This window comes from Sciurus vulgaris (genome assembly GCF_902686455.1).
Source record: "Sciurus vulgaris genome assembly, chromosome: 17".
Classification (NCBI taxonomy): domain Eukaryota; kingdom Metazoa; phylum Chordata; class Mammalia; order Rodentia; family Sciuridae; genus Sciurus; species Sciurus vulgaris.
Genome location: NC_136478.1, coordinates 18,094,080 through 18,121,292, shown reverse-complemented (window position 1 = coordinate 18,121,292; position 27,213 = coordinate 18,094,080). Strand labels below are relative to the sequence as shown.

The 27,213-nt window shown below is 46.6% G+C and overlaps 3 protein-coding genes across 12 annotated transcripts in view; 1 reads left to right on the top strand and 2 right to left on the bottom strand.

Annotated features, from left to right (window-relative positions):
- RANBP10 (RAN binding protein 10) overlaps positions 1-3,513 on the bottom strand; it is a 78,968-nt gene extending 75,455 nt beyond the window's left edge. Inside the window, exons 1-2 of the mRNA XM_079119273.1 lie at positions 3,250-3,513; positions 2,355-2,466 (exon numbers count right to left, since the gene is read on the bottom strand). Coding sequence (XP_078975399.1) covers positions 2,355-2,466; positions 3,250-3,484 — 347 coding nt within the window. The 5' untranslated portion in view covers positions 3,485-3,513. The remainder of the gene's footprint in view (positions 1-2,354; positions 2,467-3,249) is intronic.
- A 292-nt stretch (positions 3,514-3,805) lies between these two features.
- TSNAXIP1 (translin associated factor X interacting protein 1) lies at positions 3,806-20,064 on the top strand. Of its 8 annotated transcripts, none has more exons than XM_079119266.1 (16): positions 3,806-4,142; positions 7,947-8,043; positions 11,391-11,503; positions 11,654-11,777; positions 15,514-15,607; positions 16,074-16,270; positions 16,894-17,029; positions 17,536-17,705; positions 17,787-17,946; positions 18,023-18,153; positions 18,293-18,418; positions 18,559-18,711; positions 18,840-18,949; positions 19,152-19,278; positions 19,373-19,479; positions 19,692-20,064. In XM_079119266.1, the coding sequence occupies exons 1-16, from the start codon at positions 4,099-4,101 to the stop codon at positions 19,930-19,932; spliced, it is 2,130 nt and encodes a 709-aa protein (XP_078975392.1). In that variant the 5' UTR covers positions 3,806-4,098; the 3' UTR covers positions 19,933-20,064. The 8 variants fall into 8 exon arrangements, with proteins under 8 accessions (XP_078975392.1, XP_078975391.1, XP_078975393.1 ...); XM_079119265.1 differs by having other exon boundaries at positions 11,651-11,777; XM_079119267.1 differs by having other exon boundaries at positions 11,651-11,777; positions 19,373-19,518; positions 19,692-19,826.
- Positions 20,065-20,185: 121 nt separating this feature from the next.
- On the bottom strand, positions 20,186-26,224 carry CENPT (centromere protein T). Of its 3 annotated transcripts, XM_079119276.1 has the most exons (13): positions 25,153-26,224; positions 23,986-24,076; positions 23,757-23,844; positions 23,571-23,667; positions 23,342-23,478; positions 23,178-23,214; positions 22,811-22,959; positions 21,968-22,168; positions 21,616-21,777; positions 21,288-21,372; positions 20,591-20,767; positions 20,400-20,504; positions 20,186-20,321 (listed from the first exon to the last, which is right to left on the bottom strand). In XM_079119276.1, the coding sequence occupies exons 1-13, from the start codon at positions 25,257-25,259 to the stop codon at positions 20,198-20,200; spliced, it is 1,560 nt and encodes a 519-aa protein (XP_078975402.1). In that variant the 5' UTR covers positions 25,260-26,224; the 3' UTR covers positions 20,186-20,197. The 3 variants fall into 3 exon arrangements, with proteins under 3 accessions (XP_078975402.1, XP_078975400.1, XP_078975401.1); XM_079119274.1 differs by lacking the exon at positions 25,153-26,224 and having other exon boundaries at positions 21,288-21,375; positions 23,757-23,896; positions 23,986-24,870; XM_079119275.1 differs by lacking the exon at positions 25,153-26,224 and having other exon boundaries at positions 23,757-23,896; positions 23,986-24,869.
- Positions 26,225-27,213: the final 989 nt, after the last annotated feature.

Sequence of the window (27,213 nt, the reverse complement as noted above, 5' to 3'; positions counted from 1 at the left end):
GTACACATCTGTAATCCCAGTGACTCAGGAGGCTGAAGAAGGAGGATCACAAGTTCAAGGCCAGCCTCACCAATTTAGCAAGACCTTCAGCAACTTAGTGAGACACTGTCTTAAAATGAAAAATAGAGACTGGGGATGAGCTAGGGATTAGTTCCATAGTAGAAAGCTTTCCAAACATGCATGAGGCCCTGGGTTCAATCCCCAGCACCACAAAATATTAAAAAAAAAAAAAAAAAAAAAAAAAGACTGGGTATGCAGCTCAGTGATAAAGTACCCCTGGGTTAAAAAATAAAATCATTTGCTCCATCTGTTTCCTACAGACGCTATGGGAACCAAATTATATAACACGGGAAAGCTACACAGCTGGTTAATGGTTGGGTCACATACCAAACAGGGGTCAGAAATACACCTCCCACTGACCAGAAAGAGGAAACAAATCGATTACTATTTGCCTGCCCTATAACTGCTCTTGGCCTCCTCAAAACCACAGAAAAGGACTGAGGGTGTAGCTCAGTGGTAGAGTGCCTGCCTAGCATGCGTGAGGCTCTGGGTTCAATTCCCAACACTGCCAGAAAAAAGAATAAACCACACCTGATCCATACCAACATCTGGCTATATCTCAACCTAGAGAAGGTTTTTGGGGATTCTACAAAGCAACAACAAGGGGCCATACATACATACTCACCCTCTGACAGTGGTCAAATGAAGTAGAGAACCACAAGCATAGATGACCAGGGACCTTTTAAAACTGAGGCTCCCAGATGCACACAACAGCTATATTTACCACATGTAGAAATGCTAGAGATAGAAACTGAAAAAGATGCCCACCTTTTGTTAGTCTTGTAGGCAACACTATAGTCAATCTAACAGAACAGAGTCTTTTCCAGCAAGATCCACTTAAAACTGAAATATTAAAAGTCAAAGGAATCCAGGTCTCTAAGTTAAACATTTCCCTTCTGAAAAATGTTCTTGTCTCTCAAAGCTGTTATCTATGATAAAGACTACTGAGAAAGTGGTCTATTTCCCTCTGTACAATTTTGAGAAAGATCCCTCAGTTTCTTTGGCAAAGTGAGACTCTAGCACCAAAATCCTAGTCAGTACTATAACCATTTTTGAGGTGCTTATTTTAAGAAGTCATTCTCATTCACACTAGTCCAAGCAAATTAAATACATTATTAGAGGGTGGAACAGGAAAATTAGGGCTCTAGAGCCCTCCAAAAAAATATGTTTCCTATCTGTTAATAACTAGATGGGGATAAAAGGGAAAGATGCAACAGCTTTCCGTGATTAGAATCTCAAAATCATCAAATGCTAGGATTAAAGGCACCTCAGATGGTGGTCTAGCTCCCCAGAGTGTAGATGAAAAGACTGAAGTCCCAAGATCTACCCAAATCCACAGAGAGCTGCCAGGCAGGGGAGTTACAGCCTCCCTGAAACAGGCTAGGCTCTTACTCTGGCAGTCCTGCCCCCAGCAGTCACTTGGTCAGGCATTTTGCACACACAAGGGGGACAGTTCCTAGGAGAGAAGAATTATTTTAAATGATAGGAAACACACACTCAGGGTCAGCAAGTGGGGCTGGCAAACTTCTTAAACCAAACCAAAGGTCTGATGAAGAAAGTTTCTCCAAGGCAGTTGCAGTCACTTTATTTCATAGCTTAAACACTTTAAACACAGTCACTAGAAAACAGGGAAGAGTGAGAGAAAAAAAAAGAGACTGAAAAATGTCCCCTCTGATATCCTTTGCCTGCTTAGATCACCCTAAAGTAGGGAGTCTCCTTAATGCTGACTTTAATAAGGACCTTCCTAAAGCTGGTCCAACTGGTGTTCAAGTCCCTACACTGAAAAACAAGTTTATGAGCAGGAAGGTCACCTGATTCTGACCATGTGTATGCTATTTACCCTGAGATGACAGTGGCCACCACAGCTTTGATGAATGCTGCAGACTCTATTATCCCTTTGAAGAATACAGGGGCCTCTACATGACTAAATCCCATAAAAAGGAAACTTGAGTGGTAAAGAAGGGAAGTCACAAACACCACAAACTGGTGGGGGAAACCTCATTCTGGACACTGAATTATTAATGTAAACTTGTTACTCGTGTCCCCGATCTGTGAAGTAAGTGATTACATCATCACTAAAAAAAGTTCCCTGTTTTACCCACAAAGTGCGAACTTGCTGTCAAGGCCCACTGCTTAGACTTGGCCATGCCCATAGTCCAGGGACAGACGCAGCCCATACCCAAGTGGCTTAGTAGTTTCACATCAGTCACAAATGTCAGCCAGGAGACCTCAAACTATGACCACAGAGAACAACTCAAATGTTGGGGGGAAGAGGGTGGTAATGAGGGACTTACCCATCTCTTCCTTTGCTGACAATCTTCACTTCAAAGTAATAAATACCACAGGCAGCAGGTATGGGGTGGGTGGCACGCACTGAAGCTGCATCTTTGTGATTTTTGCCATGACCTAATAGGGCAAGGAAGAAATTTCAGCATAAGGAAATGAAAATGGAAGGCTCATTCACTCTGCTCCATGGTAACTTCACCCCTCCTTGGCAAGAACAAACCCTTACACAGTCCAAGGAATAATTAGACAACTGAGTAAACAGATAAACCTCCCACCTTTGGCTCACCTCCTCCTGAGACTAGCAGCCTGACTGAGCCACATCCTCCACAACAACAAAACAAGAGTACAGTCAATGTGGGTGCATGTGAGAGATACCTGTGTGATACTGGCAGTCTCTCCACAATCCAGGCAGCCCACCTGGGAAACCAGGGAAAGGAGGTGCAGACAAGGAAGTCATCTCCACCAACAACTTTAGCACAGAACCCCAGGCCCAGTCCAGGATAACCGGCAGGCAAGCCAGTCCACGCATCACTGGCTAATGCGGGGGACGTTACCACCTCCTTTTGCAGACTCCTGAAACTAAGTGGAAAGGGGCCGAACTGGAATTGGAGCAAGCCCACAACAAGTACGACAAGTAAAAAGGTCCTAAAGTGAAAGGTCCAGCCCAGAACTGGGTTTAGACACCTGTTGCAGTTCTCTTAACGTCGGGTGTCTCAGGGCTGAGCAAAGCAGGCAGTAAACACTCGGCCTGGTCAGTCCCACCACTCTGGACACTCCGCAGTGTCTAAGGCCTAGCCCGGAGCACCCAGGCAGATAAAGGGACGAGATGCGGCAGGGGCCGGGCAGTAGAGCCGCCCTGCAGACTCTCTGGATTTATCCCCGCCGGAACAGACAGGCCGATACCTTTGTAGTGGACGCGGAGGTTGCCCTGGGAGAGGCCGATGTAGTTGTACTTGTCCTTGGGGCTCCAGGAGCGCGGCAGCGGCGTCTCGTGCTGGTTGACCGCGGGGTACAGGCGCTGCAGGCGCCGGCTCAGCTCCTGCTCTCCGGGGGATGGCAGCCCACCCCCAGCGCCCCCACCAGTGGAGTCCCCAGCCTGCGGGCTCCCAGCTCCCGGGTCCGCCGTCGCTGCCGCCATCTTGGAGGGAGCTGCTATTGTGTCACTGGGGGCGGGGAGGAGCGCGACCTGATCCGCCTAGCTCAGCCAATGGTTCACGAGCCTCCCGGGGCCGCAGGGAAACTGAGTCCGAGTCGGGCACCTCTCTTTGGACACTGCCACGCCTCACCACATTTCGGACTCCATATCCCACAATGCAGAGCTCCACGGAGGCGGGCCAATTAGAGCTGAGAGGGAACTTCGGGAGATGTAGTACACACCTGCTCAGTCATAAGCCTGTCTAACTGAGAATTCAGACCACCGAGAACTACAATTCCCGCCGACAGGAGCGGTTCCCCGGCCTCTTGGCTCTCCTTCCTCCCCAGTGGCCGGTGCTTATCCCCCTGACTCAGTTCTGTGGCTAATGTCAAACCCGCTGTAGTGACTGACTCCCAAGACGCCCCGTGCTCGGGTCTGAGTCCACCTTTTGCTTCTTGGTCTTCCTCCCTGCCGGCGGCCGCTGGGCTGGGGGCGTGGCATAGCCCGGATCCCGCCCTCACCGTGGGGCCTCTGGGGCCTGGTCGCCAGGGCGACAAGCTGTACACTACCGCAGCTTCCTGGGCGGCGGGTGCTAGCCACCCACCTGCCCGAGGGTCATGGCCTCCCCGCCGTCGCGGCTCTACAGCTTCTCCAAGTCGAGGTAGGCGGTAACCGGGCTAAGGGCGGAGAGGGTGGCTTGAGTACTTCCAAAGAGAAAGATGACACCTAGTCCCGACCTCTGAACTGCCTGCTAGCTTCTGTCTTTTGGGCTGGGGCTCCAGCCCCACAGAATCAGTGGTGGAGAAACAGAATCCTAGCCGACTAGTCAGTCCAGAAGAACTTTACGTGCCAGCAAAAGGGCAGGCACACTTTATGATTAGGAATCACAACTATCTTGTATTGAACATTAATATGCCGAGTGCTTCCTATATCACGTACAACCCTCGCAATACTTCTATGAGGTAGTAACATCACCGTTTTAAAGAAATCTAAGTCTGGAGAGCTCATGTGTTTTACACATACTTACAAATGGTGGAGTTAAAATGTGAACCCAGGTAGGACATGGTGGGGCAGGCCTGTATCCCAGCAACTCGAGAGGCTGAGGCAGGAGAACCTCAAGTTTGAGGCCAAACTGAGCAACTTAGAGAGACCCTGTCTCAAAATGAAAAATAAAAAGGTCTGGAGATATGGATCAGTAGTAAAGCATTCCTGGGTTCAATCCCCAGTACAAAAGAAAGAAAAAAAAAAAAAGATTTGAACCCCTCTATGTCGACTTGGGCCTTTAGCCATAGGGATAAACTGCCTTTTCACCCTGGGGTTGGGTTTATGACAAAGATACCTGTCGAATTGTGGCTGACTCTAGACAACCAGGCAGATCCCATGGCATTAGGGTAGCTCCTGCCTGTATTCAGGAGTACAACTTCTGAGCACTGTAATATATGACACTGAGCTTTATTGACACCCCCCCCAAAGCCACATATATGGATTAAAACAAGAGAATTGGCTTTGGAGCATCAAAAATGGTCCTTAGTTGGGTAAAGTGGTACACACCTGTAATCCCAAGAACTCATGAGTTTGAAGCAGGAGGATCATAAGTTCAAAGCCAGCCTCAGCAACTTAGTGAAACCCAGTCTCAAAATAATTTCTTTTCTCTTTCTCTCTCTCTTTCTTTCTTTCTTTTCTTTTCTTTCTTTTCTTTTTTAAGTACTAGGGCATTGTAATACATTGCTACTCTACTACTAAACTACATCCCCAGCCCTTTTTAAACTTTGAGACAGGGTCTCACTAAATTGCCAAGGCAGGCATGGAACTTGTGATCTTTCTATCTCAGCCCCCCCTGGGTTGCTGGGATTACAGATGTGCACCACCATGCCCATCAAAAAAGAAAATTTAAAAAATGACTGGGAAGGTAGCTCCGATGTAGAACTCCTAGGTTCAACCCATAGTATTACAAAAAAAAGTTCCATGACTGAGCTTCTATATCTCAAATATGAGGATGACACAGCTCACCACAGTCACTGTTGAGAACATTTAGGTAGCATATGGGAAACCCTGACCACAGCTCTTAAGTATCTATAATATGATTCTCAATGCAGAAAAGCCTGACTACACCCTAACTCTAATCATTCAGGGTCTGCTGCCTTGACAAAAAGGCCTAAAGAAGTCCCCTAGAACAGGAAGTGACAATTTGAAGATTTTATCCAGAGCCTAAATAGTAAGCTTGAGAAAGTGAGTTTGTTATCCAGTATAGGCATAATCAAGGGCACTGCAGTAATCTACAAAAGGGATGTGAAACAGAAAGGGAATCTCCATCCATTTCAGGAAGAAAGCAGAATATATTCTTTGAGTGCTGAATTTGGTGGCAATACAAAACATCATTCATCCACCATAGTCTTCCTTTACCATTATGTAGTGATATACATTGGGTTGGACTGTTCCCCTTAGACCAACAGTGTGAGTATCCTCTTCCAGCTCTTCTTGGAGCAGGGACAACATGATGGATAAGCCAGACCTTAGCACTGTAGAATATGTCAGCAAGATCCTCTAAAAGGTGCCTTCAAATCATATATTTCCCTGGGGCAGGTATCTCTTCCTTAAGGACTTTTCTCCTTTCACCTTCACGTTTCTACAGAGTATGTTGGTGGATGGAACTTACAGTTTAAGGTCACTCAATACCAGATATACTCTGAGAAACCTACTGCCTACCATTGGCTAAATAATTGAGTTCTAACCACCATGGATGTAAAAATATATTTCCCATTCCACTTTGAAGGTTGGTATAAAATACTTAATAATAGTCTAAAGAAGCATCCTAGGCTTTTTGGATAAACTACTGGATGCTTTTATTTCTTTTGTTTTTTTAAGTCTGTTTTTTACTTTTATCTTCTTTCATAAGAAGGTTGTAGAGTTGTATGATTGAAACTAGGTTTCTTCTCTATCTACTAAATTTTTCCACTTGGAAATTTCTTGTGATTAATTATAGAGTTCCCCTTGGGTTTTCTGCTTACTTTTCCTTTTGTAATGGTTACAGAATAAGCAAGAACAGAATTTGGAAAAATGGGTTGATCTTGATAGGAAGGTATTGATTTAACCCAGTGAGTAGATAGGGTTGATCTATTGTATCTTCTTGTTTTCCAAGACTGCCTCAAACCCATGTATATCTGGACAGACACCTTTATTTCTCCATGCTGGTTTCTTCTTCTTCTTTTTTTTTTTTTTTTCCCCCACACTGGCTTCTTATTTCACAGGTTTCATCCACATTCATCCAATGTTAGAGATAATAAAGGATAAAGGTTTGGGTTGTTACTGATCCATGGAGTAGGACTGAATAATCCAGACAGGGTTTCCCAACTGGGTTCACGTGAATGCTCTCAAATGCCCTGGAGTTTTGATAGTGCCAGTCCCATTTTTATGGGTAAAGACATTGAGGTTCACATGCATACCCAAGGTCACCAGCTAACAAGGGGTATGAACACATAAGTCCACCTGGCAGTATACTCTACCCTATGGATCTCTGGAATTACTTCTTCCCTTTATTCTACCTGGGCAAGCCTGCCCCACCATGTAGTGTTCCCTGCTGACCCCTAAGTGCCTCCAGAACTTGAGCTAAGCTGTTTCTCCTGAATGTTAAAAACCTCCTTAGGGTTTACTATTCTCCCATCCTGCTGTCATAATATCTATGAAGCTTATTGCAATTTACACAGTATTTTATTTTTGGTACCAAGGATTGAACTCAGGGGTATTCAACCACTGAGCCACATCTTCAGCCCTATTTGGTTTTTATTTAGAGACAGGGTCTCACTGAGTTGTTTAGTGCCTCATTGTTGCTGAGGCTGGCTTTGAACTCACAATCCTCTTGCCTCAGCCCTCAGAGCTGCTGGGATTACAGGCATGTGCCACCACACCCAGATACACAGTATTTTTGTATACCTCACTTTTATTTAAACTTCACAGCATTGCAAGAGGCAAAGGAATAATTGTTTCCCCTTCTTTAAGAGAAAGGTAGACTGAGGGAGGTTAAATGTATGCCCACAAGCAGTCCATTTAGAATCCCAGATTTCAGAAAACCCTATCAGCCAGGAAATGGAGGATCCAGACTCTGCATACCAGCTTAGACCTTAGATCTTGTGCTGCTTTTTGATATCACTGCCTTTGGGATTACCTCCTTAGAGCACATGAGAGTTTTGGACATGAAACCATTATCACAGCCACAGTGAATGAAATATAGACCCAGAGAGTTCTTTGGGTTCATGGTGAGAGTGTCCTGCTGCAAGAGTTGGTGAGACTCTGGTGATGATGTTTCTGGGGATGCAGGAAAATGGTTTGGGTTCGGGGCCAGAGGCTTGCTTGGCAGCATTGCTGGGAATCTTGAGGCAGTGCTGGACTCTGATGGGATGGAAGGCCATGCCTTATGGATTTGGGAAGGATATGAGGGCTCTCCCTACTCAGCTTTTCCTCTATGCAGAATATACCCACAATCTTCAGGAGTGACGACAGATGATGTTCTTCGAGAACCCAAGAGCACCCAGAACCGCAAACTTTCTCAGAAACGAAAGACACTGGTTAGTGACAATGCCTTTTTGGAACCCCATGTGTCAACCCCTAAACCCTATCTGTCTGCCTGTTCGCAACTCAAAAGCACCACCATCTGAAACATGCCCACCAGAACAGCTTCTTCCTAGTCAGGATAGTGTGGCTCACAGAGGACAAGCCTCCCAGGCTTTGGGGAAGAAAGGAGTGCACACTGGTCACTTGATATCTGGAAGCACTTCCCAGAGCCTCCTCCCAGGTAGAGCCCTCAGACTCTCTTTTCCCTGAAGCTCAGCATTCTGAAGTGAACTTGGTTTCTTCATCCACCCTGTCATACATCAGACACTGTGCTAGATGCTGTCATGGTCACCAGATCTCCAGGGTCCTTCAGTGCAGCGACTGCACCTTTTTGTCTTTATGGCCCTAGTGTTGATAGGATACTTGAGTGACTGCCATAAGTCAAGAGCTCCATAGATGGTTATGAGCAGGTGTTTAAATGTAGAGTAAAGGGGCTCGAGGTATAACTTAGTGAGAGAGCACTTGCCTAGCACTGTCTGAGACCCTGGGTTTGATCCCCAGCACTAAAACCCTGCAAAACAAAATCTTTTTGCCTGAAGGCAAAGTTAAGGAAGATTTCTTGATTATGTGAGTTCCTCTTCCATTCTTCTTCTTTATAGTTTTTATATAAGAACGAAGGCTGTCTTATTAAGTATTGTTAGTGTGTGAGTGTGTGTTGCTGGAGATCAAACCCAAGGCCTCATGCATGAAGGTAAGGATCTACCACTGAGAAACATACTCATCCCGTTTTCCCATTTTTGGGCTTTTGTTGATATGATCATAGGATTGTTATCATTTAATCAACAAAACATCCATCGTTCAAATCTCAGAGGAAAAACACATTTGAACAAACATAACTCTAGCTCACGTTGGAACACTGTGGACTGTGTGGTGGTTTTCCTTTTGTGCGTCCCTTGTGGAGGATTTAGGAACATATAGGCCTCCATGTGCCGCACACATTGTGAGACTGAAGACAGTCAACATGGCATCCCTGTCGAGGGAGGAAAAAAGAGTCAGTATGAACTCTTTGCAAGAGGAAGTACAGTGCCCTCTATGTGAGCTCTGTCCTGCTCCCTGCTTGCATCAGCTGTCACCTAACTATGGACCTCTGGCCAGGTTCATTTGCTAACTTTCTTCTGCGCGGCCACCTTAACCACCAGGGGGCGCCATTGCCCCATCTCTGCTGTCTCCCTTGGATCCCAGGGCCACCTTCCCATTTTCACCTGTAGGAGGAAGTAGAGAGCTTCAATAACCCCATCCCCAACCCGGGAACACTGCGTTCTCGCCACTGTTGCAGGAGGCCATAGGTGCTGGAGACCTTCCCCAGCTGTTCATAATAACCTGGCAAAGACACAGCCACTACCACACTACTCGCACCTCTGCAATCAAAGTAGGTGACCATGTTTTCTCACAGCAGAAAGAGCAGACATGAGTACCGACCTTTTGAAATCTCAAAAACTTACTATTAACTTACCAGGATTAGGTCCCAGGTATCTTCCATGTTATTTTGTACTTTTATAATAATCACATCAAATTTTGATAGTCCTTCAAAAAAAAAAAAAAAAAACTTTCTGGTTTGATCACTGCACCCAGCTTTTAAAAATCTTTTCATGAAACACATGGCCTGGAGAAAAAAATATGATCCTCTGTCCCAGTAAAGTCTGCTTCTAGGGTTTCATCATTCATTTGTTCATGAAGCATTTCTGGGTCCATAGTCATGCTGGGTCCTGCTGGGTTCTAGGGACATGAGGGAAGCTGGGTGTGATGGGGGTGATATGACAAGTGAACAGGGCCCCCAGGGTTCAATCCCCAGTACCGCACAAATGCACTTGCAAAGCAATCAAATTAGAGGTCACAGCTGATATCTTAACTGTTTTTTGTTTGTTTGTTTGTTTTCAGTACTGGGGATTGAACCCAGGCATCACACATGGTAGGCAAGCACCCTATTATTGAGTGACCTCCCCAGCTTTTTAAATTTTATTCTGAGACAGTCTTGCTAAGTTGCTCAGGCTGGCCTCAAATATGCAATCCTACCTCAGACTTCTCAGTGGGGGTTACAAGCATGTGCCACCATGCCCAGCTGGTCTTAATATATTAACCAGAAACTATATAACTTGCATTTGCTGATATTATGCAATGGAAATAGGAACTGATACTATAAAGATATCTCTAAAATAATTATCCATCTAGAAATTTTAAAATAAATTCATATTTTCTGATTTACTTGTTTCTTAAAACATAACGTATCAGAAATAATGTTAAATCAACATATTCAAAATGTTTGGGACAAGGTCAAAGGAGCACTCACAAGGCATTTATTTAAATTGCTTAAAATATTTAAGAAGAAAAGCCTTAAGGAACTCCCTCTGTTTGCTTGAGAAGGAAAAGAACTGTCAATAAAATAATAATAATCAGGAAATAAAAACAAATAGATAAATAAGAAAAAAGGTAAGGTCAAGGGAGAGCCCAGTGTGGTGGCCCATGCCTGTAATCTCAGAGACTTGAGAGGATGGGGCAGAAGGATAGCAAGTTCTAAGCCAGCCTCAGCAACATAGAGACCTGGTCTCAAAAAATTAAAAGGGCTGGGGATGTGTCTCGGTGGCTAAGTGCATCTGGGTTCAACCCCCAGTACAAAAAATAATAATAATTAAAACTATACACATACTTTCTACCACACATGCTGCACACATGCTTCTACCACTGCTGAAGATTCAAAATGAAATCCTATTGCCAGAGGACTCTCCTCACCTACCTCCCTTCCTGACAGAGGGTACAATTCAGTTTCCTCCCAGGGTTCACAGCTCCCCTTGCTGCATCTTTTCAGTCCTGTCAATCCAGGCTTGAAGGTGGGCCTGCCCTCCTTTCTCTCTCTTCAGCTGTACTGCACCTTGGTGCAAGGGCCTGGGCTCTCTGATACTCATAAGTATTCGGTACTCACTGACATACCTACAGAAGAGGATGGCTTGCCTTAACTGAGTTCCTAGCAGGTGCCAGAGGCTGTGTAAACCACACACTAAACTTTCTCATGGCATTCTCACCTCAGTACAATGCAATGGGGACTACCATCTTCTCCACTTCACAGATGCAGCAACTGAGACTCAGGAAAGTTAAGCTTGTGGTTATATAGCTAATAAGGGAGATCTAGGATTTAGCCCAAGTTCTCCTCAAACTCAAGGACAACAGTCTTGATTATGAACCCTATTAAGAGATGTTCTAAAAACAAAAACAAAAAAACCACCAGGAGTATAGCAGGTGGGATGGAGAGGAACATTAGGAAGGAGAGTAATGTTGCCATAGTAACTCAATCTGTCCCTCCCTGAAGACCTTTCAGTTCTCTATGGGTGGCCACCTGTCCCCATGGCCCACATACACCAGTGGCCAGACTATTCTGCAAAATCGAAAACCCTGTTCAGATGACTCCTGGAAGCAAGTTGGGTAAGTCAAGGTCAGCCCAGTGGTGGGTGATGGACTTACAGACCAGGCCTTGTGCTGGCAAATAGGGCAGAGGCATGTGTTGTCCCTGACTGAGGGTACAAAGGCCTATGGGATGCTGGTGACATCTCAGTCCACCATTCCCTGCAGTAGCTCGCAGCAGTATCCCCTGAGCACTGCCAAGCCAAGGTACCTGGAGCAGCTAGAGAACTACCTACGCAAGGAGCTCCTTCTGTTGGAGTTGGGCAAGGATTCTACTCAGGAGCTGAGACTGCAGGTCAGAGCTACTGACAAAATGTGAGAAGGGTGGGAAGGAACCTCACTTACAGGACTAAGCACCTCAGACCTTTAGGGGAGACTGACCTCTCCCAGCTCTTCTGAGTCTCCTTCCCTGAAGAAAAGCATATCCTATGACAAAGCCAGCTAAAAGCTGTGGCATGGGACCAAAACTAGTGAGGCTGGAATGTGCTCATCTGAGTAAGGTGAACTGGATACAGCCTCTAGATCCTTCAGTTCTCCAGGACCCAGGCTGGGTCTATTGGGTGTCAGCAAATGGAGCCCAAATTTGGCAGCTAGACAAGCAGAAGTCACAGTGTCCACCAGCCCTGTAGTAACAACCCCAAGCTTGAGGAATAAGCTGAGAGAAAGAGAGAGATCAGTCTAGATGCAACTCAGATTCTAGTACATATTAGGATATCAGGGAGAGGAGACACTCAAATAGGGATGATAACAGGAATTCCATGACTTATTCCCTAATCTTTTTTTAAAATATTTTTTGTTGTAGATGGACACAGTACCTTTATATTATTTATTTATTTATTTTTAATGTGGTGCTGAGGATTGAACCCAGGGCCTCACACATGCTAGGCAAGCACTCTACCACTGAGCCACACCCCAGACCCTTCTACCCTAATCTCTCTTTTTTTTATTTTTATTGTAAACAAATGGGATACATGTTGTTTCTGTTTGTACATGGAGTAACAGCATACCATTTGCATATTCATACATTTACATAGAGTAATGATGTTTGATTCATTCGGTTATTTTTTCCTTCCCCCCCACCCCTCCCACCTCTCTTTTCCCTCTATACAGTCCCTCCTTCCTCCATTCTTGCCCCCCTCCCACACCCCATTATGTGTCATCATCCGCTTATCAGTGAGATCATTCGTCTTTTGGATTTTTGAGATTGGCTTATCTCACTTAATATGATATTCTCCAGTTTCATCCATTTGCCTGCAAATGCCATAATTTTATTATTCTTTATAGCTGAGTAATGTTCCATTGTATATATATATACCACAGTTTCTTTATCCATTCATCAGTTGAAGGGCATCTAGGTTGGTTCCACAGTCTAGCTACTGTGAATTGAGCAGCTATGAACATTGATGTGGCTATATCTTTGTAGTATGCTGATTTTAAGTCCTTTGGGTATAGGCCAAGGAGAGAGATAGCTGGGTCCATTCCAAGTTTCCTAAGGAATCTCCACACTGCTTTCCAGAGTGGCTGCACTAATTTGCAGCCCCACCAGCAATGTATGAGTGTACCTTTTTCCCCACATCCTCTCCAACACCTATTGTTGCTAGTATTCTTGATAATCACCATTCTAATTGGGGTGAGATGGAATCTTAGTGTAGTTTTGATTTGCATTTCTCTTATTACTAAAGATGGTGAACATTTTTTCATGTTTGTTGATTGCTTATAGATCTTCTTCTGTGAAGTGTCTGTTCATATCCTTAGCCCATTTGTTGATTGGGTTATTTGTATTCTTTGTGTAGTTTTTTTATTTCTTTAAGTATTCTGGAAATTAGTGCTTTATCTGAAGTATGAGTGGCAAAGATATTCTCCCACTCTGTAGGCTCTTTCTTCGCATTGCTGATAGTTTCCTTTGCTGAGAGAAAGCTATTTAGTTTGAATCTACCCAGTTGTTGATTCTTGCTTTTATTTCTTATGCTATGGGAGTCCTGTTAAGGAAGTCTGATCCTAAGCCAACAAGGTGAAGATTTGGACCTACTTTTTCTTCTAGAAGATGCAGGGTCTCTGGTCTGATTTCAAGGTCCTTGATCCATTGTGAGTTGATTTTTGTGCAGGGTGAGAGATCAGGGTTTAGTTTCATTCTGTTGCATATGGATTTCCAGTTTTCCCAGCACCATTTGTTGAAGAGGCTATCTTTTCTCCATTGCATATTTTTGGCCCCTTTGTCTAGTATTAGAAAATTGTATTTTTTTGGGTTTGTGTCCATGTCCTCTATTCTGTACCATTGATCTACCTGTCTATTTTGGTGCCAATACCATGCTGTTTTGTTACTATTGCTTTGTAGTATAGTTGAAGTTTTGGTATTGCGATACCCCCTGTTTCATTCTTCCTGCTAAGGACTGCTTTAGCTATTCTGGGTTTCTTATTCTTCCAGATGAATTTCATAATTGCTTGCTCTATTTCTGTAAAGTACGTCATTGGGATTTTAATTGGAATTGCGTTTCATCTGGAATTGCACTTTTGGTAGTATGGCCATCTTGACAATATTAATTCTTCCTATCCAAGAACATGGGAGATCTTTCCATCTTCTAAGGTCTTCCTTAATTTCTTTCTTCAATGTTTTGTAGTTTTCATTGTAGAGATCTTTTACCTCTTTGGTTAGATTGATTCCCAAGTTTTTTTTTTTTTTAAGGCTATTGCAAATGGGGTTGTTTTCCTCATTTCCCTTTCAGCTGTTTCGTCTCTTGCGTATAAAAATGCTTTAGATTTATGTGCGTTGATTTTATAGCCTGCTATTTTGCTGAATTCAGTGATGAGGTCTAGAAGTTTTCTGGAGGAGGTTTTTGGATCCTCTAAATATAGAATCATGTCATCCGCAAGTAGTGACAGCTTAAGTTCCTCTTTTCCTATTCATATCCCTTTAATTTCTTTAGTCTGCCTAATTGCTCTGGCTAGAGTTTCAAGGATAATGTTGAATAGAAGTGGTGAAAGAGGACATCCCTGTCTTGTTCCTGTTTTTAAAGGGAATGGTTTCAGTTTTTCTCCATTAAGAATGATGTTGGCCATGGGCTTAGCATAAATAGCCTTTCAATGTTCAGGTATGTTCCTACTATCCCTATTTTTTCTAGTGTTTTGAGCATGAAGGGGTGTTGTATTTTGTCAAGCGCTTTTTCTGCATCAATTGAAATAACCATATGATTTTTATCCTTAAGTCTATTGACATGATGGATTACGTTTATTGATTCTATCCTAATCTTGACTGAAGTATTTACTGAGCCCCCAGACATGTGCCAGGCCCTGGGCACAATCATACAAAAAGAAGTTACAGCACTAACAAGGAAGCAGAAGTTTGAAGGCACCCCACTAGGAGTAGTGGGGGTGGGACTCAAACTCAGGGCTGCTTCTAGATCCTATGCTCATTTCAGTAAGCAATGCTACCTCTCCAAAATTCCTAGTCTGCAAATCAAGAGGTCCCCACTTCACACCTGAGTACCCTCTCAAAAAAAAAACCCAATCTTTTTTTTTTTTTGCGGTGCTGGGGATCGAACCCAGGGCCTTGTGCTTGCAAGGTAAGCACTCTACCGACTGAGCTATCTCCCCAGCCCAAAAAATCCCAATCTTAAAAAAAAAAAAAATCTTCCTGTGTTCAAATGGGATAGGAAACCACACCTCCACTATGAAGTCAGAACTTAAGGCAGGCTGAAATCTTCAACCTCTTCCCCCTAGGATGGCAGGTGAGAAGTCAATGGATGTAGGAGCTAGAAGGCAAGAAACTGGTTGCCTGGGAACCAGAGACAGGGCTCAGGCAGAAGGCCTGACCCATGATGGTTCACCGTGCCTCGCAGACAGCACCAGGAGAGTCCTAAAGGCAGCTGCTCCCCATGATGCTATGAAAGACTTGGTCATTCACTTGGGTTACCTGGGAACACCCCTGTGCCCAGTAAAGAAAAACACAAGTCCTTATGAAGGATGGCAACTATGAACCAAGAAGTGACAGTGACAAGTTTCCTTTTTTTTTTTTTTTTTTTTTTTTTTGCCAGCCTTACAGAGAGATCTTTGAGTTCTTCATAGAGGATTTCAAAACCTATAAACCATTGCTATCCTCCATCAAGAATGCATATGAAGTGATGCTGGGTAAGAACACAGCTCCCATCATGAGCCCAGTCTGCAATGGGTGCAGAGGATTCTATTCTTTCTAAAGCTCCACAGCAGGGATGGGGCAGCCACTAACTAGGCTTTGAGGTCACTTTTGCATGCACTGTTCTGTGATAGGGCACCTTAGGGCACATCACCTCCTCCTGTCCTTGAGAGGGAACCCCAGAAGAATGAACACCTCTGGGAAGTGAGGTGGCTCCCCTATCAGCCTCAAAAAGTATAAAGCAGGCTATGACTTCAGGACTAAACACATAGGACTAAGTGTGTAGTAGCAACCCTGATCCTCATTTGGACTCTGCCCCAACTTTTAAAGCAAGTATGGCTTTGAACAGGCAAGCAGAGACTTGGTATTTGCAAATGATAACCACTTACCCATGACCTTAGGATCTGTCTCCTGGCTGCTATTCATGGTTCCAAAAGAACTCTCCCACCTCTCTCTGCTTAGCTCACCAAAGGGAGAAGATTCGTGCCCTGGAGCCACTGAAGGCCAAGCTTGTCACTCTGAATGAGGATTGCAATGAAAGAATCATGGCCATGAGAGCTGAGGAGAGGTACGAAATCTCCATGCTCAAAAAAGAGAAGATGAATTTGCTAAAACTCATTGACAAAAAGAACGAAGAGAAGATCTCATTGCAGAGTGAGGTGAATGGAAATGATGTACTGACCAAGTTCCTGAATTCCTGCCCTCTCCAGGTGACCTTGAGCACGGAAGCCACTCCTAACCCTTCCCCCAGAGCCTTTGTTACTTCTACCCTCTGCCCTGCTGCAGGGCTTAACACAGGTTTGGTGTGGCCCTGAGTGCCAACAGACTTTCTTTTTTGTTGTTGTAGTAGTTGATAGACCTTTATTCACTTATTTATATGAGGTGCTGAGAATTGAACCCAGTGCCTCACACATGCTAGGTAAGCACTCTACCACTGAGCTATGACCCCAACCCCTCCAGCAGACTTTCTTCACAGGAGGAAGCACTGACATCTTGTTGGGTTTTCAGGAATGCTACTTTCCTTCTTCAATCTTTCTTTTTCTTTTAATGTTTAGTTGTAGATGGACACATTACCTTTATTTTAACATGGCACTGAGGATCAAACTCCGTGCCTCACACATACTGGGCAAGCACTCTACCATTCAGCCACAATCGCAGCCCCTTTTCAGTCTTTCTTGTTCCTAAGCTGGGGACCACGCAACACCCATTCCAATCCTGTATTGACTGGCTGCCTACAGGGTTCCACGGAAAGCTCTCGACTACACAACCACTGTCCTAGCAGGTGTCCAAACTGAGGAAGAACTTGGCTGAGGAGTATCTGCGCTACCTCAGTGAGCGAGATGCCCGCAAGATCCTCATTGGAGATCTGAATGAGCTTCGTTATCAGCGGGAGGACATGTCGCTAGCCCAATCCCCAGGTAACCTGAGTTAGGATTCTCTCAGAGGGCTGGAGAGAAGTCTGCCTCTCAACACTCACCCCATTCATTCAAGATTTGTAATATCTGTTCATTCTGCACCCATACATGGTGGGACATGTCTCTTTTTGTGGTGCTGGGGATTGAACCCAAGACCTTGTGCATATAAGGCAAACACTCTACCGACTGAGCTATATCCCCAGCCAGAGACATGTCTCTTTTACCAAGTAGGGTTGTGAATCTTTTGAGCAGGCCTGAGAATCATGGGATCATCATAGGAATACTGCTAGCAGCTGAGGTAGCCAGGGCTCCCTGTGGACTGGACAGGCCTGGTAACCCATGTCTTTGGCTTAAGCATGAGCCCTTATGCTGGTAGCCATGTGGACAAGACCCAGCAGATCTAAGGCAGATAGGGCAGAAAGATCTTGGGTATGCCTGAAGAATACTCAACCCAGGCCTGGGCTACAAACCCCAGAGCTAAGGTGACAGGTTGACGGGTCCCCTGGCAGGTGTCTGGGGGGAGGACCCTGTGAAGCTAACCCTGGCTCTGAAGATGACCCGGCAAGATCTGACCCGCACACAGATGGAACTCAACACCATGAAGGCCAACTTTGGAGATGTGGTACCCAGGAGAGACTTTGAAATGCAGGAAAAGACTAACAAGGATCTTCAAGAACAGGTGCTGGTGGGCAAGCAGGGCCAGGCACGGTAGGGTAGGGTCAAGCAGGTGGGTGGCTAGGACCAATCACCTTGCCCACAGCTGGACAGTCTGAGAGCTGACTACGAAGAGGTCCGCAAGGAGCATGATTTACTGCTACAGTTGCACATGAGCACACTGAAGGAACGAGACCAGTTCTTTTCTGAGCTGCAGGAGATCCAGCGTACCTCCACACCACGACCTAACTGGACCAAGTGTGAAGGTAACAATAATCTTCACAGCCCCAGGGCCTGCTAAAGGACATGAACTGAATTCCATGTCCCTCTCCCCATCTGCAGATGTGGTGGCTGGGGGCCCAGAACGCTGGCAAATGCTGGCTGCAGACAAGAACAGTGACCAGCTGGTGGATGTGCTACTGGAGGAGATTGGCGAAGGCCTGCTCCGGGAGAAAGACTTCTTCCCTGGTCTGGTAGGGCATCCCTACCAGGAATCTTGGGGTCAAAGTCAGAATAGTCAGACCATGCTACTAAGGAGAGTTGAGCATCAAAAGAGACAATCTGGGGCTCATGTCAGGTGGCCCAGACATGAGCTGACACCATACTTTCCAGGGTTATGGGGAAGCCATCCCCACTTTCCTTCGGTTTGATGGCCCTGTGGAGAACAAGAAGCCAAGCAAGAAGGAAGTGGTACACATCCTTAAGGATGCCTGGAAGGAACGTCTGGCACAGGAACAGGTCAGCTCTCACTAGTCATGCTGACCTAGTGTGGCCTTCATATCAAGTCCTCTAGGGAGTCCCCTCATGGTGCTAGGGAATAGGGGAGAATCAGCCAACCCTGGGACAAGCTGACCCAGTATCTTCTCCCCACCCTGCAGAAAGAAAAGTTTCCAGATTTCTTCTTCAATTTCCTGGAGCATCGCTTTGGGCCCAGTGATGCCATAGCCTGGGCTTACACCATTTTTGAGAATATCAAGCTCTTCCGCACCAATGACATCATGAGTCAGTTCTATGCAGTCCTAATGGGAAAGGTGAGCTTGTATCTGGTCCTTACCTGGTCCCCTTGGGGAGACAGAAGGACCTTTGTCTTTGGTATAGTCCAGCCCTGCCTCCATTGCTCCAGGAAGCGGCAAATTAGTGAATGATTTTCTTTCTATAGAGGATGGAAAGTGTGTATATCAACCAGAAGGAAACAGTAGCCCAGCTGCAAAAGGAAATGATAAATGCTGACAGTCAGAATGAGGGGCTACTAAGCATGGAGCAATTCAGGTAAGAGGCCAGTCCTTACCACACCAAACTCCAGCACATGTCCTCTGGCCAGGAATGCAGGGAAAAGGAAGCCTGGCAGGAATTGGCATAGCCTCAGAGGTTGCTGTCCTTCTAAACACTATTGGGGATGCCAAAGAAGGGTGTGGGGAGATGGGTAGGAAGCCTCTGTCAATCCTCTGTTGGCCCTTTTGTCTCCCCACAGCACCATCCTTAAGAGCATCTTCCCCCTCAAGAAGGAAGAGCAAATTCAGGAGCTGATGGAGGCAGGGGGCTGGCATCCCAATAGCAGCAATGCAGACTTGTTCAACTACCGTGTATTGTTTATGGAGGTGGGTAGGGAGTCCAAGAACTTGCCTAGCCCCTACCCTACCCTTGACAGGCCCCCAGTCAATGTAGCCTCACCCTGCCTGTGGCCTCTTGCAGAATGAGGAGGGCCAGAGTGACCCATTTGTGCATAAGCTGTGGGAACAGTATGTGAATGAGAAGGATGAGTACCTACACGAACTAAAGCAGGAGCTGGGCCTGGAACTGTGAGTGACCCTGGGGCCCACAGGTGCACTTGGCCATTGGTGAGTTCTACACAAGACAAGTTCCACAGGGTGGCATCTTAGGCCCCTGGGTGCACTGAGCTTTCTGCTGGGTACTATAAGCTGCTCAAGTCCAGCAGAAAGGAGAGCACCATGAGTCTGGGCTACAGAAAGGAGGGCTCAAACCTGTCTCTCTTCTTTTTTCTGTGGGGCAGCCATAGTGAGGTGACCCTACCCAGGATGCGTAGGGCCTTGATGAACATTGACCCAAGCCTGGACAAGCAGACTTTGAACACCTACCTGAGCCAGGCCTTTCAGCTCCCCATATCAGAACTTCCAGAGGAAGGCAGTGAGGAGGAGGAGGGCACTAAGATATGGCTGAGGCTTGCACTGGAACAACTCCAGATGGCTGACGTCAAGCGCATTGGACCTCGGGACACAGAGTCCACAAGCTAGTACCATCATGGACAGTATGAGAACTCCAGTGCTGCTAATCCAATGTTCAGTATAAAACTGTTTGAACCCATACCATTTTCCAGACTATGTTGGGATGTTGGGTGGAAAGGGGAGGAGGATTTGGGCTGATGCCAGGACACAAACCAAAAAGCATAATATTCTATTTGTCACACTTTATTGATGCTAGGGGACAGGGAGGAGAGCTGGAGGGTTATGTGGAGCTAAGAGGCCTCAGGTGGGGACAGGGCATATGAAGGCCTGACCACTACAGAGCAGGGAAGACAGAGTTGCCACTGAATGCACAGGGGATAAGCAGCTGCCTGTACTCCAGGGGCAGGTGACGCTCCACAAGCACGTACAATGAGACTTGGTCAGTGATCAGGCCCTGCCTGCAGCAGAGAAAGAGAGGGGCATAGGGAGCCAGTGCCAGCACTCCCACACCCAGCCTTCTTCTTCTGCCCACTTACCGTCGCATCAGCAGTTCCAGGTCTTCTGGCCTCACAGTCTTGCGACCAGCATGAGCAGCAAATACCTCCAGGTCATTGCAAAGTTGCTGGAAATACTTGTCTAGGCTGCCAAGAAGGTTGGATTACAACAGACTGAACAGTCTGTTCATAATCTGAGAGGCTCCCCCTGTACCCAGGTGTCCAGGACTCACCACTTTTCCACCATTTCAAAAGCCTTCCTCTCCATGGGCATCTTAGCATAGAAGCTAAAGAGTTTTGAATAGTGGCTCAGTCCAGCCTTGTAGGAATCTTGACGGGGCCTGGAGCCAGCAGTTCGGGGTCTGCGGGGAAGTCTGGCTGATGCAGGCTCCAGAGTCTCTGAAGACAAGCTGGAGACAGGAGTGGATAGAGATGGCTAAACTGCTACTTGAAGAGGTCCCTAATCAAGGGTTAAGTCCTACCCGCTCCTGATAAAATTGAGTTCATGTGCTCCTTAGCTTGGACCAGCAATCCCAATCATCTACTGAGAGGCTATGGAGTCGAGGCCACACAGAAGCCTGGTGTCTCCCTGGACTATGATCCTCTAGGCTGGATACAATGGCACTTGCTCAGGCCATTTTCTCCCCTCAGGAATCTATCACTGCCTGTCCCAATTCTGCTAATCCTCCAGGAAGCCCTCTCTGAATACATACTGACCTAGACACATCCACCTCACCCTAGCTCCCCTAAGCTCCTGGAGGTAGGCACCAGGATCAGATATGCCCTTGGGAAGTATCTCCCAGACTGGCTCAGGCTGCTGTGCTGGACAATCATCTGCAGACCTATGGAAAATGGGATGAATACATGCACAGGGTGCCCAATGCTAACCCTTTCCCAAGAGGCCCATGAGTAAGGGTCATGGAATCTTACACTGTAACACCAGGTGGTGGGGCTGTTTCAGGAATTGGATGCAGTTGCTTGGCCTGGAGGAATTCAGGGGTGCTGGCTGCCAATTCTGCTGCAGAGAAGGGGTAGGGTCATAGCAGGCTCAGGTTTGACCCATCTCACCCAGTTATACAGGTCCAGTGAAGTCTTGTCCTGTTTCTCACCTAGCTCCAGCTAAGCAAGTACCCCTGAGTCTCCCTGGCTCCCTAATACTCCCAGTACCCAGAAACAGCACAGGCAAGCCCCCTCTGTGTGCAGGGCCTGAATACAGCTGTTGCCATTCACCCACTGATCCCTGTACTGTGTTTCTTACCTGGCCTGTCAGAGGTGTTCTCATCCTCTGAAGATCCTTCTGGCTCCTCTGCCTCCACAGTTCCCTGGGAATCCTCTGCTTCTATTATCTCTGGAGCAGCAGCAGACCAAGGTTGTGGCTCCAAGAAGGATAAAGATGGAGCAGCAACGCAAGCCCCACTCACTAAGGAGAGACCAAGTCAAAGGCAGCACCAGGACAATGATGTGGAATCTTCTGGTCCAACACTGACACCGTTCTTGGGTGGAGGAAGAACCTCCAGCCAGAATGGTTTGGGGAACACAGCTCTGGGGCTTGAGGAAGGAAAAATTAATAGTGCTAACTTGCCCAAGCTAAGCCTGCCCTACATACTCACTGTGGTTCTGTAGCCCAGGTCCACTGCTCTGTGTCCCGTGTCCCATAGCCCTCTCAGCATCTTCAGTACCAGTAGGAAAGGGATGGGGCAGAAAGTGATGTACACTGGGGGAGCAGCCAACCAAGGGCTGTGAGAATGGCTGGGTGTCTTCCAAAACAGTGTCCGTTGGCAGAGTTGCAATAGGGGTTTTGAGGCTGTCACCTGAAGATCAAGAGCCAGCTGGCATTCATTGTATTCCAGGCTAACCTGCTGATGCTCAGAGATGCCAGGGTTTGGGCAATTGGCCCCATGGATCTTCCCGGCCTGAGTGGTTTCAGAGAGAGATGACCTACACTCTAAACCTTATCTCCCTTCCACAGCTCTCACTGCTTACCTTCCTGCCCTTGGTCTGGCATTCACAGGCCTCCACAACTGGCCCACCTGCAACTGTTTACCCATACCCATACTCTTCACTTTCCTTCTGCCAAGAAACCTCCTCCTATTCTGGTAAACTTGACTTGTCTTAGGGAATCAGGAAGTCACCTCTAACTGGCTTGCTGATGGTGAATCCTGGCCTCTCAACCTTCTGACAAGCTCCAACCACCAAACCACACCCCTTTCCTACCCTAGCCCTATGGTTCAAGGATTTGAGATTTTGGAAGAAACAGAAGTACTTAGACTGGGCCTCACTAAGGCCAGTGCCACCCACAGAAAGAAAGTAGCTCCTTATAGACCTGTTAGCCAGGCTCAAATGCTGTCCTTGATTCCACCAAGAAGGACACAACCCCAGAATGAGGAGTACCTCCAATGTGTCATAGAGAAGTACCTTCCTCCAAATGCTGAAAGGGGGAACTTCATCCTCACCTGAAGGAGCTGAGGCCAAGGAATCATCTCGCAGATCCTGCAACAGGGCACCCACATCTACAGCCCGGCGGGGGGGAGGTCTGCGAGCCAAACCAGGCCTCTTCACTGACTGTGGCTGAAGAGGTGTGGCAAAGGACAGGTTGAGGGAGCTGGTGGTAGGGAGGAGGCACAAAGGAAAGTCAGGTACCAATGAGGCCCAATGTCCCCAAAGGATTCCCCTATCTACCCTTGGGGCTCTCATCTTTTAGAATATGGTCACCAGCCTATGAGGCTAAAACTAGCAGGGATCAGTATGGCTAGATTCCATCAGTCAGCACCTCTCTCCCCAAGCCGCTGCTCCACCAACCCCCAAAACAGGGCATGGTACCTGGTAAGGGATGAGCCATCAGCATTCCCAGGATGTTCTGTCAGTGACCAGAAAGAAGATGTAAAAAGTTATTCAAGTCCATGAAAGCCCTCTCCCAGGCTTCCTTAAGCCTCTTCAGAGAACAGGAGGGAGAAGACAGTAACAGTTGGTGTCTTAGTTCACACCTTGGGACCGAGGCAGCCCCTGGTCCACTTCCTGCTGAAACACTGACAATCTCAGCCTCTGCTTCTTCCTGCTAGGGGCAGGCAGACCTGCAGCCAGGGTTGTGGGGGGCTCAAATTCAGGAAGTTGTAGCTCCAGGCTGTGAGAACAGATCTTATCTCAGGCAAGAAGCCCAATTTTGGCATTCAGAGCCAAGAGGGGCCCAGCCCAGGAGGGAAGTTCACTGGATACCTGCCCCGACTGCTTTCCCTTCTGGAGGGTTGGACCACTTGCAGTGCTGGCACTGGCTTCGCCACTGTCTCTGGCATCAGGATGGAAGATTCTGGGGCTGCACAACAGGACAGCAGAGGCTTCCTTGAATGACGTATACTACAGGACTGTTGCCTATGTCTACCTGGCAGATAAGTGCGCACTCACCAGTTAGTAGGATGTTCTTTAGCAGAGTCCGGGGTGTCTGTTCCTCTAGATTACCACTGACTTGAAAGTGGGCCAGTCTGCCAATAGACTATGGGTGAAAGCACCATGTAACCAGTCTGTGCTTTTTTGCCTGGGGATTCCTTCAAGGTGGGCTCCAGATCAGAAATAGACCTGACAGCCCCAAGAAGGCAGCCTGGGCCCTATAGTGGTCAGTGAACTAGGCACTTACCCTGGCTCCATGGGAATGCTGTTTGGCAGTTGTCTTTGTTCCGCTATTCAGCCTCCTGGAGGAAGGTGTTTCAAGTAGGGCTCTCTGGGCACTGTGTAAAGACCAATTTTCTGAGAATTATGTAAGGGAGTGGGAATGACAGGCTATATGATTCAGAGACATGTTTTCACCAGAGGTCTTGGTTTAAAGCCCTTTTCTTTCAGTGATAGGAACCCAGAAACCACTTGTGCCTTCCATAGCCTTCATGTCAACAGGGATGTATGTGAGTGAAAGAGAGGTATCTATTAGGTATGGGAAGAAAGGAACTATGATTGATCCAGCCAGGGAGGGAGGCTGAAGAAGGCTTCACAGAGTGACTTCAGTAGAATCATAAAGGATAAGTAGAGATTAGCCATACAAACAAGAGGAATAATTGGAAGAGCGTCCACTCTAAACACTTAAAAAAAAAAAAAAAAACTATTTGTTTTTAACCTTTTAAATTACTTGTCAGGGTCTGATGGGAGCCTTCAATGGGTCACCCAGTTCTGCCTCCCCAGTCCAGTAACTCACAGAACCACATACACATTCCCTGGACACAGTTCCTATCTCATCATTCATAGGTAAAAAAAACCTATCACGAATGACTTCCCACTCCTTTATAAGGAAAAGGACTGAACTGTCTCAAATGCCCACTTCTGCACCCTCTGCCCCATGAGATCACCACAACCCTCTCCCAGGGGCACTCCCACTCAAGTCAGGACAAATTCCTGCTCCCTAGTAAAATATCTTTCTAATTCCTGCCTCCCGACTTCTACAAAGGCTATTCTCTCTAGCTCCATTCCCATCTTTCAGCTGGGAGCTACAGAGTAGAGCTGAATATGCAAGGAAAGTAGGGAGCAGATGTCTAGACACAGCCTGGGTGGTGTGGGTGAAAAAGTTTAGAACACTGAGCGAATATCCACCTCCAGCGGTGGAAGACCTCTAGTGCAGTGTTGGACTCTGTGGTCCTGAGGCCTGGTTGTCTGGAGCTCCAGGGAGGGGGCACAAACAGCTTGGCCGAACCGGGCTGGGGGAGTGAACCAATTCTCAGTGCCCTGAGCTCTGCTCCTCTCTGAGACTGCTGCCCTTTGCAAATATGGTTGGAGTTGGACCCCACCCAGACCCCACTCCGGAGTTGCCTTCCCATACCCAGCACTCCGGAGACGCCGCGGGGTACGCGAATCCGCGGTATCCAGCACTCGGCGCAGGAGCGTGCGCGTCGTAGGCTCGCTGTCCGAGTTGTAGAAGTCTGCCATCCTCTCCGCCTCCGAACCTCGCAAACGCCCAGGAAGTCGCTGGCACTGCGTTCCCGCCGCCGCTTTAAGGGAGATCTCGCGATGCTTCCGCGCAGTCCCACGGGAATTGAAGTTCTCACCTTAACTGCTGTGCGCAGCGTGTGCCTGGATGATTGCGGACTCTGGTTTGGAAGCAGCCTTTCCAAACGTAAGGCTGGGCAACTGTATGCAGCCAGTCCAAATTTTGGTTTCCTCATCTATAAATTCAGGATGAAACCCACCTAATAAGGATTCATGTGCGTGTGGTGTTGGGGACTGAACCTGGGGGTGCTCCACCACTGAGCTATACCTCCAGCCCTTTTTAATTTTTTATTTTGAAGACAGGGTCTCTAAATTTCTGAGGCTGACTTCCAATTTGCGATCCTTCGTGCTCAGCCTCCCGAGTTGCTGGGATTACAGGCGCGCGCCACCTCGACTGATGCAAAGGCATATTTGTGTTTGCTATTAAGACAAAACAAACTTTGGGTGTGTTGACTCATGCCTGGAATGCCAGTAATTCAGGAGGGAGACTAAGAAAGAGCGCCAGTGGGAAATCAGCCTCGGCAATTTAGCGAGACCCTATCAAAATAAAAAATAAAAAGGCAGGGAGCCGGGCGCCGAGAAGCACTCCTGTAATCCCAGCGACTTCGAAATCTGAAGCAGAGGGATCACAACTTCGAGACCAGCCTAGCAATTTAACGAGACAATTTAGTGAGCCCCTGTCTCAAAATAAAAATGACGAGGCATGTAACTCAGTGATAAAGCACCCGTGGGCTCCATCTCCAGTGCCAAAAAATAAAAAGTGCTGGACTGGAGTATAACTCCGTGATAAAGCACCCCTGGGTTCCATCCCCAGTATTTGGAGGGCAGGGAAGAGCAAAGAAAAAAATAGATTCTAGCTTCTGAAAATAACAGAACTACCTGGCTGCATACCTATAATCTCAGCAACTGGATGGGCGGAAGCAGAAGCATCACAAGTTCAAAGCCAACCTGGGTAATTTAGTGAGACCCTGTCTCACCAAAAAAAAAAAAAAAAGAAGAAAAAAGAGAAAAGCATGTCAATATTCCTTGCTTTAAAAAAATTCCTTGTCATTTATGCTTGATCTCTGTTTTATCTGACAATTTTTTTGATAGGGGGGAGAGATTACAGGGATGATCTACCTCTTAGTTACATTCCCAGTCTTTTCTAAAAATTATTTTGAAAAAAAAATTAAAAAGGAAAAATAGTTATTTTGAGACATGGTCTCCATAAATCCCCTGGCTGACCTCAAACTTGTGATCTTCCTGCCTCAGCCTGCCAAGTACCTAGGATTACAGGTGTGCACAATAATGTCTGACTATCTGACTTAACTTGCAAGCTCTTTACAGTCACATTTCCATGGTCCCTACTGAACAACTAAACTCAGTTGTTTGGTTTTTTAAATATATATATTTTTAGTTGTCAATGGATCTTTTATTTTCTTTATATGTGGTGCTGAGTATTGAACCCAAGCCTCACACATGCCAGGCAAGTGCTCTACCACTGAGCCTCAACTCCAGCCCCCCAGTTGTTTTTATCTGTGATCCTGAGGATTGAACCCCAGGGGCTTGAACGTGTGCTTTACCTACCACTCAGAAAGGCCCAGACCTTCCTTTTGTGTGTGTGGTACTGGAAATTGAACCCTGGGCCTTGCACATGGTAAGTGCTACCACTTAACTTATATCCCCAGTTCTAGCCCTTGATTTTGAGACACGGTTCTGCTAAATTGCCCAGGTTAGCCTACTTTTTTTTTTTTTTTGAAGAGATGAATACTGGGGATTGAACTCAGGGATGCTTTTAACAGTGAGCCACACCCTCAGCCCTTTTTATTTCTTATTTTGAGACAGAGTCTCACTAAGTTGCTTAGGACCTCACTAAATTGCTGAGGCTGTTCTCAAACATGTGACCCTCCTGTCT

Excerpts from the sequence above, each read along its gene's own strand:
- TSNAXIP1 (XM_079119265.1), top strand. The coding sequence starts at position 4,099 with ATGGCCTCCCCGCCGTCGCGGCTCTACAGCTTCTCCAAGTCGAG. Across the intron at positions 11,778-15,513 it reads CTCAGGAGCTGAGACTGCAG|CCTTACAGAGAGATCTTTGA; the intron begins GTCAGAGCTACT and ends TTTTTTTGCCAG. Across the intron at positions 17,706-17,786 it reads ACAAGGATCTTCAAGAACAG|CTGGACAGTCTGAGAGCTGA; the intron begins GTGCTGGTGGGC and ends CCTTGCCCACAG.
- CENPT (XM_079119276.1), bottom strand. The coding sequence starts at position 25,259 with ATGGCAGACTTCTACAACTCGGACAGCGAGCCTACGACGCGCACGCTC. Across the intron at positions 23,479-23,570 it reads AGGGAAAGCAGTCGGGGCAG|CCTGGAGCTACAACTTCCTG; the intron begins GTATCCAGTGAA and ends CTGTTCTCACAG. Across the intron at positions 23,215-23,341 it reads GGGGCTGCCTCGGTCCCAAG|AACATCCTGGGAATGCTGAT; the intron begins GTGTGAACTAAG and ends GGTCACTGACAG.